The sequence below is a fragment of the Toxotes jaculatrix genome, chromosome 8, assembly GCF_017976425.1.
Source record: "Toxotes jaculatrix isolate fToxJac2 chromosome 8, fToxJac2.pri, whole genome shotgun sequence".
Classification (NCBI taxonomy): Eukaryota; Metazoa; Chordata; class Actinopteri; family Toxotidae; genus Toxotes; species Toxotes jaculatrix.
In genome coordinates, this window is record NC_054401.1 from 18468710 (window position 1) to 18484740 (window position 16031).

The following is a 16031-nucleotide window of genomic DNA, read 5'->3' on the forward strand; positions in this document are numbered from 1 at the left end:
GAGCGGCATTATCATTCATTTGGAGTCATGTTTTTGGACACCTGGTGGATGGAAGTTCAATATGGATGGAAGTTAGAATATATAAATAAGTTCAATATCACTTCAGTTTTTGGTCTCTACTGATTCCTGTGCGAAATATCTAACTTTTTAGCTGCTAACTGCTGCACTATGTTCACCAGCTGCTGTAGTTGCTAACTGTGTCTGTCTGCTGCTGAGCAGGTAGTGCACAGTGGGTTTTTGGAGCCTTATCACTGAAATCAGCAGCTGCCTGCTGCACCAAAGAAACGCCCTGACAGCAGTGACAGTGAAACAAAACAGTCAAGTTGTAGCTGGACAACTAAACAGTAAGTTCAATATAAAGCGCTATAAAGCCAAGGGGATCTGCTGATTCAGGTGATAATTCTCTGTAGGTTCATCACTACAAGCGACTCCTTTCACAATGTCACCATGTTTTCACATTGTCATTTGATACATTGTAATTATACAAATATCAATTATAACTGCTTTAATCTTGCAATGTGTTAAGTACGATACTTAGCTTCACAAACCTATGCTTTATTGCAGGGTACTGTGCACATGAACTGAAGGCTATTATTAGATTGTACCATGTACTTGATAAACTGCATTATAATGTCTTATCACATGCATGAATCACTATGGCGTCCCTGTTAAAACCCCCTGCTTTTAATATATGGTGTTTGCATTAAAAACTCCTCTACCTCTATAGCAGGTATGTTGTATTGAAGTACATTAGATAGTAAACTGCTAACTATGTATAGTGCATTAGAGATATGGGCTACAGTTAAATTTACCCAAATATCTTAAGTAAAGGTGGGTGTTACTGTTGGAAATTTTCACTTTACACTGGTGTTTATTTTCCCATTAGTCTGGCATGACACAGGAACTGAAATCCGTTGTCTAGGTAGAAAATTTATGTGACACTTTGTTGTTTTGTTTGTCCTTGCCTCTGTCTTCCTGTCTGAACTATCAAGACCAGAGATAGGCGGCTGCTTTGCAAAGGGGCACAGACACTGGGATAAGTAATGACTAGGAAAAGCAGACACCAACTGTTTTTGTGCACCTGCTCCATCTTTTTGGATCTGAGTGTATGCATGTCTGAGAGTGCATGCGTGGGGATGAAGCGAGGGTAGGAGGACGAGGATGCTTACCAACACATGTGGGCACAGTGCCGTTCCACTGGGCCAGGGCATTGGGCACGGCCTCACACCTGATGGCGTTGGAGCCGTGCAGCGTGTAACCTGGATTGCATTCAAACAGTACCACCATTCCAATGCCAAAGTCGTTCCCTATCCGCTTCCCAAACCGGGGCTCAGGGACTGAGCTGCACTGAGTGGCGCTTGTCCGGGGGACAGCTAGGGATAAGAGGGGAGGAAGCAAGCATGAGAGGAAGAAAGACACGGACAAAGAGTGGTGGGTGGGTGTGGTAGGCAGAAAGACAACAGGGAAAAGAGAGGTGGAAAACAAAGAAGGCAGAGAGAAATGGTAAAGCCCTTGTGAATTTCCTTGCACGTCATTAGTCACTCTCATCTGCTCTGCCACGATAGGCTCTCTGACTCCACATCATTCTGCTCTGCCCAGCCATGCCCAACCATAGCCAATGGCTCTCTGCTGAACATCCCTTTATGTGATCAGTGCAAGGCTAAAACACCTAATATAATATAATATATATATATATATATATATTTTTTTTTTTTAAAGAAAGAAACACACTCAATGCACCAAAATAAGTTTCCACATCAAAATTCTGGACACGTATCATAAAAAAGCTGTCTTACCTTGGTAAACAAAATGAAATCCTTTTGCTGTTTCTGTTCCATTTGTGGTAAACTTCAGTGTTATCTTGTTTCCTGAACTTAAAGGAAGCGTCTCGCCTAAATTATACAATCAAAGGAAACATAATCAAGGATGTTTAAGATCAACCGGTTTACAAATGTCCAGAGAAAACAAATAAGCAAAGCAAAAAAATAACTGACCAATTATGACCCTAAAACACTGATTCTTTCCTCAGTACCATGCAACTGTGTCTCACACATAACTTTTAATGTGATTTCAGTATATACAGTCTGATCTGGACAACAGTATAACCTCAGTGTTTTATCTGAAACAGAAGATCTGATTAATTTGAATGCTTTTACATTGTATCACCGTCTAATCAAGTAGAGTGTGACAATTTACAACAGCTGGTTTGCTTTTGTGATCTTAATTGGGATCTCTGGAGTTTATTCAATTGCAATCATGATGTATTATTTATCATCACTGTGTGTCATTATATCATTATTACAGAAAAGTGAGAACAGAAAAAAGTCTTTCTCCTTGACAGAATAAAGATTTTAGACTTTTAATTTTTCCAAGAAAAACAGTTATTTGATTTTAACTGAGCTGAGAGACAGATAAGCTGTCTTGCCTACAGTGCAAAACGCTGAGCTTGACAGGACTACTCATACCTATGAGCTAGTGGCGTAAATAAAATAAGGCAGTAGGCACTAAGGGTTGCAGAGTTATGTTTTTTTTACCTGAGTGTGATCCATATATGGAGGAGAGAAGGGCTGAATCTGTGGAGGATCCGTCATAGATCTCGACCACATCATTGGTCAAAGTCTGGAAAACCACAAACTGACCGAACAGCACTGCAGGAAAAAAAAATAATAAAACAGCGGTAAAGGACAAAGAACAGAGGAAAATAGAGGTAAATAAATAGATGATGGTGGATTTTGTGGCAATCGAAAATTATATGTCAGCATTAAGCTCATTCACTGGGGTTTTTATTGTCCCTGGAAGGCAATTATCAGGTAAGCTGGTGAGAATTAAAATTATTACATCTTTTCAATCTTTCAAGAGTCTGGCTGCTGCTTTGAAAAAAGCCAGAGCTGACACCTTGAACCAATAACACAGAGGTTAATGTTGTTTTGACTGGAATACTCTGTTTGCTTGAGGGGGCATGTATGCAATCTAATTTGCATGTCTCACTCCCCAGAAGGGCACCGTGGAGAAATTTCTACCTAACCAATGTGTCATGACACTTAGACTTAAAATAAAACATGACCATCAGAATTTATGGAGTGAGTCTCTCTTTACTAAAGTAAACTCAACTTTAAAAATCTTATCTGCCTGATTCACTTACAAACACTGCTGACATACTATACAATGGTGGCCAACTTGCTCATTTGTTCACAGGGATGCTGAGTGGACGGTGTGTGAGAATGCAGTGTACAGCAGTGTAGAGCAGCAGCCTGTCCTGACTGCAATGAACCAATTATTTTCCCATGCTGAGGGGAGACTTATTTTTCATCAGGCTTCTCTTATTTTGACTTTGCATGGTTCCCTGTAACTTCTTCACTAAACACACTTTCAATCAATCACAACATTCTGTGTGATACCACCCAGGGCAAAACAGGAAAAATGTAAAATCTATTAGAGATCATTTTATTACAGGTGAACAATTCTGCACATAGACACCCTTTACAGTACATGATACACATTTGGTTTATTTCATTAGACAAAATGATAGTAAAATGATGACAAATCCAAATCAACAAAACAGAAAATCAGCCGTGTAATTCAGATTTCATGTGTTGTTGTGACTCTGCTGTTTGTGTGTGTGAGTCAGTGAGAGAATCTGAGGATAAGGTGAGCTTCATTTATTTTTCCATTATATGTTAGTATTGTTGATGTAAGTGTATCTAGTGTTTTGGGAATAAATGAAACATTAGAACAAATCTACAAGTGTTTGAGATGAAGGATGAAAACAACACCTGTCCAACAACTTGCTTTGATTATGTTTCAGTGTTGGTCAGACAATACTATTTTTTTTTTTCCATACTTGCCAACAATGAGAATGATTAATGATGTTAAATGAAAGAATGTTTGCACGTTGGTTCAGATTTAACCACCATTTACACTGGTTAGTTTTAATGATTGTTATATGCTATTTCATCAAGACAGTGTTTACCTATATCACCCAGCTCTGCCATTTTGCTGTACTGAGATTCAAATGAGCCATGGGTTTAATATGCACACCCACACCCACACCCACACCCACACCCACCATGGGCCTGGAAGGGTTCTGTGCTTGTTTAGACCTCAAAATATCAATTCATTTCACTCCAAAGTTACAAAACAATACAAATATGCATTAACAATTGCAGTAAAAATTGACTTTTGGTTTGATATGCTTCCTGGATAGTGGCTTTTTATAGGTCACCATTCCCTCTAGCAAAGTAGTATGTGCTCACCTAATGTAAACCTTTCTGTGACATTTTTTAACAACCAATAATTATGCATTCCTTTGAATTTTGTATCTCCTTCTGGTCTTCCTTGGCATTTAACATGTGGAAAATAACCCTCACACAATACAGCGTGTGATACTTAAAAGTCAAAGTAAAATCACATGCAGCCATCCCTTTCCACAGTCTGAAATAATTTAATTTTTAATTAAAACTTGCTATACATTATTTTTTCTTTGTTTTTTAACCATTAAAAGGAGTCATTCATTAAAAAAAGTCTTTGGGGGAAATATAAGAATTCTCTCAGCTGCTGGAGGGTTGTGTCGGTGTCTGTGCATGATTGACAGCAGCTGGCAGGCTGAGCTCCAGTACTGGCGGGTTAACGAGAGGAAGAGTGCATTGCATTGTAAACAGTAGTACTGAAGAATAAGGACCACACCAGCATCTAAAGACACCAAAGTGACATTTGCAATGCTGTTTAATGTTCAGCAGCTGACCAGCTAATTAGATATCTAGCCAGCAAACTGACATAGCAGTGCACTTCTCCCTGGTGAATGCTTGTTGGATAACTTGTTCAACAAGCTAAGTTGCAGGACAAGACCCAGTTCATGTTTTCTAAGTTACAGCAGATTAGAAGGAGACTGCTGCAGGAAGGCTAACCTCAGTGAGAGTGACCATCTGCCTATGATAGAACGGTGTCATTTCCTGTGCATGCTGTAGCAGACTAAATAGATGCAAATAAATGCAATTTAATTTCAGTTAGACTGTTTTACTGAGAGAGACATACTGGTCTCTCTCTCTTGGTAAAACTCCTGATCTGAAGGCTCGTGTTATATTTTTATATTAACTATTTAAGGTGTTGTCACAAACAACCCCGTATTCATATGGCACTAGTAAATAATAAACAATTAATAATTTCAAAATAAATACAAAAATAGATTAAGACCACTCAGCAGGTTACTAGAAAAAGCACCTGAGTTGACCTAGAGCAGGGGCCGGCAACCTTAAATACTCAAAGAGCCATTTGGACCGTCTCCCACAAGAAGAGGAAAAAACCAGGAGCCACAAAATCCTTTTGACATCTAAAATGAGGATAACACTGTATATGTCGTTTTTTTTTTACCTGTATGCTATGTATAAAAAACTATAGCGTGTTGCATTTATGAAATCAATGAACTGCTACAGAGAACACAAAATTATATTTCTGCATGTAACAAAAACATTTTGAACTCTGAACCAAAGACACTTGGTTGATGCTTACTTTCAAATAAAATACTCAATGTCTATTTGAGTCCTCCTCGTATTTATGAAATAAAAATCCAAACTGAAATTATCCACCTGCAGCAAACCAAAAATGCTGTGTGCTTCTGTGTTCCCTCATCACTTTATCCCGTGTACTGGAGCATGCAGTCAGCTGTCAACCTGAAAATGTTGCCGCCAGGTGTCGCACATCGGCGTTTGTGACGCATATTTTGAGCGACAAAAAATTAATAAATATATTTTTTTAATGGCACAAGATCACCATAATCTTCAAATTTAGAATTACATGAAAATCGAACGAACTAAAATAAAAATACATTTCAATTAAATACTCATTCTTCATTTTCCAAAGTCACAGGGAGCCACAGCAGAGGGATGAAAGAGCCACATGGAGCTGCGGGTTGCCGACCCCTGATCTACAGTAACACTTTATGAACTGAGTGGTGAAGGCATAGACATCTTAGGCATAGAGCATTAAACATCTTTCAAGAGTCTGACCTTGAATTCAATTAAACAGCCGTTACGTAATGACATGTCATGTGCAATCATTATTGTTTATCACAAAAGTAATAATTAAATCTTATCCTCAGTAAAAAGCAGTGAGCAAACATACTGAGAACTTATGATAATGAAGTGAGAATTATTTGAATAATGTTATGAATGAATATTTCCAATTAAGCATTCCTGATTATATCAATGTGTACACACCCTTGAAAATAATCTGATTTTTCTCCAACCAAATGAATAGACATGGCCGACTGCATCACTACTACTGTGATCGTTACTTCTCTTTTATCCCTCTCTCTCATCTGCTTCCCTCTCTAACCTTCCTCCTGAGAAAGATGGACAAACAACTGCAATACATTTATTTTTTTGTGCAAACAAATGGGGCTGAGCTTATTAGCACCATGTTTTTCTTTCATCTCAACCAAACAATTTCTGGCTCCTGCTATGGTTTAGTCCAACCTCCACCAATACATCAAGGTAACCTTACAGCTTACACCATGCCATTTCTGTCATATGGAAAAGTACTCGCCCCATGCCTGCATCCCAGGCTGTGGGATCTGAGGTGCTTGTGTTCACCTACAAGCAAGGTGTCACAACCACAAAGACATATAAGAGTCGCAGGTTATGAAAGTAAATTAAAATCTACAGATATTCTACCTTTCCAAGAAAATGAATTCCAACACACACTCACACAATTTTCAGAGTTCATTTAAGAGTTCATTTAAAAGAAAAATAGTAAACAATACACACCGTCATAGCTCTGGCACTGAGAGAACATTAGTATGAAGTGCCATTCTGCCATTCGCTTTTGACAAGTGGGTTTAATCGAAAGTTTAATGCGAAAAACAGCATTTCTAAACAGAAAAATATCAAAGTATGTGTGGTTGTATGAAGCCTTTGGAAAGATTGTATACCAAGTCAATTTTCATTTAAAAAAAAAAAAAAGAAAATACTGTTTGAGCCAGGAGATTGTTCACATTTTTTTGTATAATACAACTCAACAACAACATTCCGACTAAACTAAAGCTCATTCAACAGATCGTTGTTAAATTTCCTGAAATAAAGTAACAAGTTTTAAAATATTGAAAGTGGTTGATATAACTGGTGCACAGACATGCAGGTTAACTGTAATTGGGCCACGCTGTGAATAGCAGACTTCAAATAGCCAAAACTGCAACTGGTAATAGCTTTCACCAATGTGTTAGCTACATCCACATGCCTTAAGGCAAAATACACACAAGACCCACCTGAAAAGGTGTAAAAAAAAAAAAAAAAAAAAACACTGGTAATAGAGGCAATTGCTAAAGGTACAAAAAATGGCAGCATATGTTTGTCCTTCTGGCTATGAATTATGGAGCAGCTTCCTGTCATCTTCACTTTGTGGAGGTACGGATCTCCTCTGGCATGTAGCCTCACGGTACAGCACTGTAAAACCGTTACACCCACCACAAAACCAAGCAAGACACAAGAGTGAGAGAATGGGAGGCAAAGTAAGAAACAAAACTAAGAGATTAAATGTCCCCTAACAGCCACTGGAGGCGATGCTGCACCTTATGTCCCAAGAGATGGTGGTTTGGACTGACTGCCAAAAGACCAGCCAAATGAAAGTACTGAAGAAGTGGAGTGAGAAGAATGGAGGAAATGTGGGGATAGATAAAACAGCTTCTATGTTTTTATAATAAGGACGCCTTACTACATATTCCATGTGACATGAAACAGATCGAACACACAAAGTATCCAAGGACAAATGACAGCCAAACAATTCACACACACACACACACACACACACACACACACACACACACACACACACACACACACACACACAGAAATGTCTATTCACATAGAGAAGCACAAGCAGACCTGTTTCTTTATCTGTTGAGTAGTGAGAATGCCTATGGCTGAACCAGAGCTTGAATAAGAGATGATTTTACCCTTAAGGACAGCTCACTGCTGTGGTATTAGCATACCAACACCGTGCTATGTTGAATAGGCTACACTCTCCCTTTGTGAACACACACACACAAACATATTTGTCCTTCTATCTTTGTGAGGACAGTCATTGATCTAATGCATTCTCTAGCCCCTTAACCTAAACTGAACCATCACAGTTAAATGCCTTAGCCCTCAAACAGCCCTTTAAAGGTGTGTCAGAAAGTGGGGACTGGTCAAAATATCCCTGCTTTCCCAAAATGCCCTCACTCCCTAAAGTCTTTAACTCAAACTGGTCCTCACAAAGATAGAAGTACAAGTACAAACACAAGCACATGAATACATACTCTCACAAATACAGTGTCGCTCATTTTTGCCTCTAATCCAAAGCCAGCCATGCATGACTCCAATCTGCTCCTTTGCTGTAATCACGTCCAGATATTAAGTCAATAAATCATTGTAAACTTGTTACCCTAATTTATGCAGGACTGTGATGAATCTTTTGTCCTCTGGGTCTAGTCACAATAGTGTAACGCAATGCACTTGGACAACAGACAACATTTTTATGCCTGCATCTTCACCTTGAATTATCCCGAAGCAGTTAAGTTTCTTTAATCACATACCTCTTTGGGTATTTGATTGTGATATTAGTGCATTCCAGTATTTCATGTCACTGTGCCTTTTGGGCAATGATAATGCAAAAATGTACAATTGTAGGTTGATCCTACTCTCATGTGACAGAAATCTAATTTTCCACCCTTTTGAAAGCAGTCATTTTGAAAAATGTAACAAGAGGCTATGATGGCTTCTGCTATCCTTGGTGGTTTCTGCCATATATTAATGGATTCGGGGGACTATTTAAATTAATCATGTTATTAAAGCAATCAAGTCTGGGTGGTCATACATTACAGTCATTTACAGAAAATGAGGGGATTGTGAAAAGTCTTACGCAGTTAACTCTTCAAAATGAAATTTCTAAGATACACCTAGCTGCGTAAGAGACTATTTCTTCAAAACAGCCTACATTTCTTCAAAACAGCCTACATTCTTTCAAGCAAGGATTCAGCAAAGTGATGGTTCCTAATTCTTGGTTCACTCTGACTCAATACACACAATACACACAGTTCCTGCAGATATTTGCCAGTGCATTCACACTGTGAAAATCCCTTGCCAACACATCTCAAAGGTGCTCTACTGGGCTGGGACCTGGGTAAAGTGCAGGGTACTGAAGTAAATTAAAATCACTGTCACGTTCCTGGCACCATTTTAGGATGATGACTGCTTTGTGACAAGGCTTGTTATCCTCGTGGAAGCATCCATTTGAAAAAGTGTGGACTGTGGCCATGAATTGATGCACCTGGTCAGTAACAATGTCTAAGTATGTTGAGGTGTCTGAATGGTGCTCAGATGGTATTAAGGGGAGTAATGTGTGCCAAGAAAATATCTCCACACTATTACAACAAACAACCTGTACAGTGTGTGCCTGGAAAACTGATTCCAACATTTACAGTATGCTCCAGTTTGTTTGCCTGGCATTTTAACCCTGGCCTTTTTTTGTATTTTGTGGATTTAAAAATTATAAAAAATGAAAGGTTTGCATTTTGTGTGTTATCTTTATCTTATTTATCTTATAAACACCCCCTACCTCCCACCCTTACACAGAGACAGTAGTTTGGGCCCAGAACTGTTGTAGCAGCAAAATTTGGACTGACAATAAAGTATGGTGTGGTTTTGAATAATTTGCCCACATGACCTGCTTTCTTCCTAAAGGTGCATCAATGGCAATTTAGGAAATGTATGACTATGATTATAAATTCCTTATTGTGGATAGATTTATGTAAACAAATAATGATGTCTGATGAGAATGTATCAGGTCACCTTGAAGAGTGAATTTTGAGCCTGGTTCTTTGTTTGACTAAATGAAAATTACTTAAGAGAAACAGCAGATATGTTAAAGTTTGGGGCAATCAAAGAGAAAACAAAACTCCAAGGGTTCCCCTATAAAGAGAACACAAGAGCAGAAGAAGCTGGAGAATAGACAACGTACTGTATCTGATTGGCTTAATGCTACAGCCTCTCCACTATAAACTTTGGCTGCACTTTTCAGTTTTCATTTGGCTTCTTTATCATCTTGGTTTTTGGAATGGAATCCTTTCCCTGTCAAAAACAAGGGCATATACTGCATCTTTGAAAGGCTCTTTCAGTCTCCGTCTCTTCTCCCTCTCCTGTTTGATCTTTCTCCTACAGAATGAAAGAGCGTGGCCCACTGGATCACTTGTGTGTTGTGTGTAGTTGATGCATTATCATAAAACTCATGTATGCCAGCCAGGCAAGAAATTCCACAATGCACAGGTGAGATGGCCTTGTGTTATATTATCTTGCTCATACAAATACGGGTTACACTAGAGGAATGCTGCTCAGCTGTTTTTCTTTAAAGAGCTGTTTTTGAGGAGTGGAGTTGCTGATTCTTTTCTGTCCAGAAAATGTTGATGTTCATTATGTTTAAATGCTTACCAGCATCTATGAATTTATGTCTCTCTAAGCATATATATGTTTCTGCAGAGAAACATGAGTAATTGTTAAGGTTCATTTTTGAACCACACAAGTCTGTAATGCCTGTGGTAGTCATCCTTTAGTCTCTGTTGCTATTTAACCTGAATAAATCTGCTCCTGGCCTGCCTTTGGTTATGTATATCAGTAGTATAACCTCTAGTTACAGAAACAGGGGCTCAGAGATTATTGCTGTCAACACACAACAAGACAGATTGATATGGATTTTTTTCATGCAGTCCACACACATACAAGTCAGAATGACTTTAGATTACATGGTCAAATTATTTTACTGTACGTCACACATTACCAAAGTGTCTGGATATTAATACACAAAAAGTATATAAAACCTCACCAACTATAATTCACCATTACAGTGTTGTGGCAGCAATATTTATGGAGCAAGAACACCTATTTCACGGTCTGCTGCTTTTAAAAACAAATCTGGAAAACATAGAGTATATTTGCCTCAGAAGTAAATATTAATAATTAACTACCCATCCAACTGGCTAACCACCCACCAATGCTAGATGACTGCCAGCTTGTTATATGACTCATCAGCAGGTACTTGTGTTAAATAACCACTTCTTCCAAACTAAGCAAACAAAAAACAAGGACATAACCACTTATTTGAAAACATTTTCATGTGGCAATATTCAAGAAAAACATTACTTGTTCATGTTATGTGACACAGTCATGCTGTAATGCAGGACCTATGATTAAACATTCAAGATTACATTAAGTGGTTACATAAAGTGGTGGTAGTATTTCAGTTTTATTGCATTTTATTCAGGAATGGCTTAAACTCAGCAAAACCTTGCCAGCACATCATTTCTCTGTGGTGACAAAGCAGTTTTGGTGGTGTATTTATCTAGAATGTAGTTTAAAGTCAGATAACAGGCTCCAGTTCTCAGGTATCATGTGGAAGCTAATCAGTGAACCTTGACTACCACTGCAGGGTCTCTATCTCCCTCTGCCCTTTCGTCTGTCTGGAAGCTCTTAAAGGGATTTTGTCTGACAGTCAAGCAGATGTGGGTCCTCCAACTTCAATTATCCAAGAAAAAAAAAAAACCTGCTTCCATCGCACTTTAGTGCTTCTTTACCAATTTTCTAACTTAACCACCTCAGCCAAGATATGATGGAGATGACTGCATCGCGTGTATATTCATCTTATTCAGCTGGTGATCACCTGCCCTCTAGAAAACCTTGAGTGAGTATCCAGTTCCTGACACTTATTTCCCATAAGCTGATTACCCATGTGATCAGCTACCTGTCTGTATAAAAAAAAAGCATATTTTTCTGGGAGAAATTTTACAGCTCATCGTAGCTGTCTTTGTGTACAAGAAAATTGTTCGTTGCTTTCCTGTTAACAGCTTATGTTGATGAGATTGTTGAATTTTTTTTTTTTTCCTTTTATTCGGTTGTCTTTTGTGCCTGATGCTGTTTGGATGCCTGACTGCGAATCTAACTATGAAATGAAAAGTGCCTTTTAACTATATAGTATGTGCCTTGCCTGAGTGGGGTTTAAGTTCTTTCTTATTATGTCACACGTCATAGGGAACATGTGGATTCAGACATATTACCTGTGGTAAATGACGTTTGTTACAGCTAATATTTTTACACCACAACAACTGTTTCCATTTCTTACCACTTTCTTTGAATGTTTGTGTATTAACAACCATTTTTTCCAGCTATTACTACAATCTGTTTTGAATTGGAGGGTTATATTTAACAATAATAGGCTACATGGCCATATTGACAGTAAATTAAATAGGTGGAAAACAGTTCCTACTGGTGCACAGTCACTTGAGATTGGGCCATGTGGTAAATTGTTCAGGACACTGCTAATGTAACTGCAATGTAATGCATACCTATTTTTGCCTGCAGCCACTGAATTAGATATATGTGCCTTAAGGCAAAACATGTACAAAGACCAGACAAGGTGTTAAAGACACTCATAGCACAGGCAATAGCAAAAGGTAAGGAAAATGGCAGCATATGTTTGTCCTTCTGGCTATGAATTATGGAAGAACTACCTGTCGTCTCTGCTTTGTGGCAGCACAGGCCTTCTGAGATTCTGAGCTGTGACAGCATACACAAGCCTCATTTACAGAAACCAGAGGGATTGTATGACAGCACAGACACATATATTTTTAATGACCCATTATCACAGTGAAATTGCATCAGACCTTTTGGCAGAGAGTATGTGGCTGCACCTTGGCACAAGCTGCATCCAGTCCATTAGGCTTCTATCTTGGGTAGAAACTCCTCTCTGTGGACTGAAGACTGTAAGCATTGGTCACTTCAAGAGAGAGGAGGAAGAGGATACATAGAGGATAAAGGATATATATAACTATATAACTAGAATTTATTTTATTTCCAGTTTTAGAGGCACGCTTTTTACTTTTTACTATCTTTTCTTTTTTGGATCCATATCATCATTTTTACTTGTTGGCTATTGAAACAGTGTACACTACGCCCAGTACTCTTCAGGGGCATATCTGACAACTATCACAAGCCATTGCACTCATCAACTTGAAAACCACTAGTTGTCAAATAAAGTCAATGGAGTGAGTGCTTGACTCCCTCAAATTTGACAGAGGCAAACTCTCTTATTACACATCCACAAACATATGTGCCTGTGGGGCCCCATAACAAAAACACAACTTTCAAGTCAAGGTGGGGATGGAGCAGAGTTCATAGTTCATATTAGGTTAATTACACTGAGGGCAGTGTATATACTGTAAGCTGACGCAGACAGACAAGGTAATGTTTTTTTGTGAGATGTAGCTAGTCATGTACTAAGGTGGCCCAAGGCATAGTCTTACTCTCCAGCGAACATCACTGATGAGTCAACAATCAGCCCCCAGGGTCAACGTTTTGTGATCGCTCTCAGCAGCACTCTGTTTCTCACTCTCCCTTTTCTCATTCCCTGTCTTGCTCATTATAACTCTCTCACTCATTATCACACTCTCCATCTAACTTGTACTCTCTGAGACTTCTACATTCAGCTAAGATCTATGTGCCTCTTTCCCGTAGTTAGACTCACTCCTTTTACCTTTTGCAGTCTCCACAGTCTCTCTCTCTCACTCATTCTCTGTCCATCTTGTAACAGCCCAGATTTATTACTGCAATCTGTCAGTGCTCCTGTCTCGCCTCCTGACACATTCTGTGGCAACCATTATGCATATGTTGCTGTTAGTGTTATACAGACATATACACTGGAACTATAAAAAGCCTGGGGCAGATAAACAGAGGTGACTGAATATTGTGTCTATGAAATGAAATTCACTAATGACTTATTATGAGCATCCTTCCACTGAGAGACTACTATAGGATGAAATTCAACTTTTGTAAAGTTACGCACACTTAAAAATCTGTGTAATAATGGTTATTCTATCTGCTATAAAACCTTGTTAAAATCAGGTCAAGAGTTAAAGGCATATGTAATGATACTGTTGCAAGGAGAGCCTTAGGGGTTAGACTCAATTTTTGATTTCAGACATGTAAATGGCTTCTGACAATCATCTCGATTTTAACAAGATTTTTAGATACATACTTGATTTTCAAAGTCGACATCGACAAAACCTTTGAAGAGAATGTTGTTACGTATCATTGGGAATCCCTCAGGCACGATCCAATTCAAAGCAAAGAAAGCACATTTCACATAGCAAAAGAAGAAAAAAATCTATATATATGTTTAAATAAATATATATATGTTATATATATATATGTATTTATATGTTTGTATGTGTACATGTGTGTACAATATCATTTAGGGAATATGGCTCATATCTGAATCCATCAAAGATTTACAAAGGAGGCTGCACCAAACAAACACATCCTCTAGGCTAAATACAAACTATACAAACTTGGAACAAGCTGGAATAAGACTAGGCCAAAACCTCCTGCACTACTTAAATCCTCATTTTAGAACCACAACCATCTGACAAAATCACCAGTCATTAAAGACAATGGCTGTGCTGTGATTTCAGCTGTATTTATTTGTGAAAGATCACAAGTTACAAGCTCATTCACATCTATGTCAGCTGCTGTGTGCTCAGCTGAATGAGACACATAAAGAGGTGTGCCTGCAAAGGGAAAGGCCGACCTCGCACACGCAGCGCAATACTAGTGATTTTTGTCTACAGAAAGTCACTGTGTGCATCCACACCACCAACATAGCCATGGGTTTGAATGTGCCATCTAATTCGAAAACTGGCACACCCATCATTATCATAAAAAAAATATGAGCTAGCTGCAAATTTAAAATAATATTATTTGTTATACTACTGAAATTAATTGGAAAAAATAGACTAATGGATGAAGAGACCTCCCATCACTATTCAACTGGTGACAGCAACAGTTCTCACGGCAAGCTAACTAGTTAGCACTACACAGAGGGATTTTGTTCATCTCTGGACAACTTTTTAAGAGGCCGTGCATTGAGAAAGAGGAAGAAAAGATAACAGCAGTCAGAAAAGCCAGCCACAACCCCAGAACCCTCAGGCTCCTCTAAACCAGAACTGCTCCAGTCAAAACCCCAGGGTCTTCAGGCTCCTCTAAACCAAAACTGACCGCTCCAGCCACAGCCCCGGGAAATTAACAGGGCTGGAAAAGGAGCTATTTCCAATCAAAGTCATGAAAAACAAAAATGCACATGCAGCAGACGTTACTGGAAGAAATTGTGAACAGATTGAGGTCATCATAGCGATTGGACTTTCTTGCCTCAAGCAAGGTATTCCACTAATCAGGTAATGGGAAAATCTAGAGCATCTTAACAGAGGAAATTTTGTTCTGATGTATTTGTGCATATCATCCTGGCATGAAAAGGAGTCTTGATGAGCTCACAGGAAATGCAAAGTTGATGAGCCCTGAAGTTGACAGATACTTTGGATTGTGATGAAACGACCTGCTGTCTTGCACTGTGATGCTGTGTTGTGTATCTTACACTGCATCTACAGTTTCCTGGCATGTGCGAGTCATACTTGTACTATGTGCTTTTTTATAAATTGTGCTTTTTGATGGTAACAGTGATTTTTGAAATACAACCTGCTGCTGCAGCCTACTGTTTTCTCATCTGAGGTATCATGAATATAATGATAAGGTTTAATAATATGCTTTTGTTTATTTTTGATTGATTTCAAACTGTTACAGTGCTATAATGCTAACTTAAATGACTCATTTGTAGTTTGCTGACACACGTAACTCATACTAATGTGTGTTTTGTATAAGCTGTGCTTTTTGATTGTAGCAGTAATTTTTGAAATAGGATCTGCTGGTGCAGCCTATTATGCTCTTGGCCGAGGGATTGTGAATGTAATGATAGCTCATAAATGAAGGTGAATTTTGTTAATCTCACACTTTGCCATATTGTGGATACATGATGCTTACTTAGTTTATGTAAGTGGCAAGCTGTCAGTTTGTTTTTGCCATGTAGTGGCATTGTATAAATAGCTTATAGGCTTAGCTGGAAAAAAATATATAGTTGAAAAATCTGTGATGCAGTTGCATGTTCAGTGCTGCAGATGTTCAGTG

The 16031-nt window shown here is 38.5% G+C and overlaps 1 protein-coding gene across 1 annotated transcript in view; it reads right to left on the bottom strand.

The window, feature by feature from the left end:
* The window catches only part of LOC121185682 (CUB and sushi domain-containing protein 3-like), a 205487-nt gene that overhangs the window by 83822 nt on the left and 105634 nt on the right, over positions 1-16031 (bottom strand). The window contains exons 33-35 of the mRNA XM_041044003.1: positions 2535-2648; positions 1797-1892; positions 1170-1373 (exon numbers count right to left, since the gene is read on the bottom strand). Coding sequence (XP_040899937.1) covers positions 1170-1373; positions 1797-1892; positions 2535-2648 — 414 coding nt within the window. The remainder of the gene's footprint in view (positions 1-1169; positions 1374-1796; positions 1893-2534; positions 2649-16031) is intronic.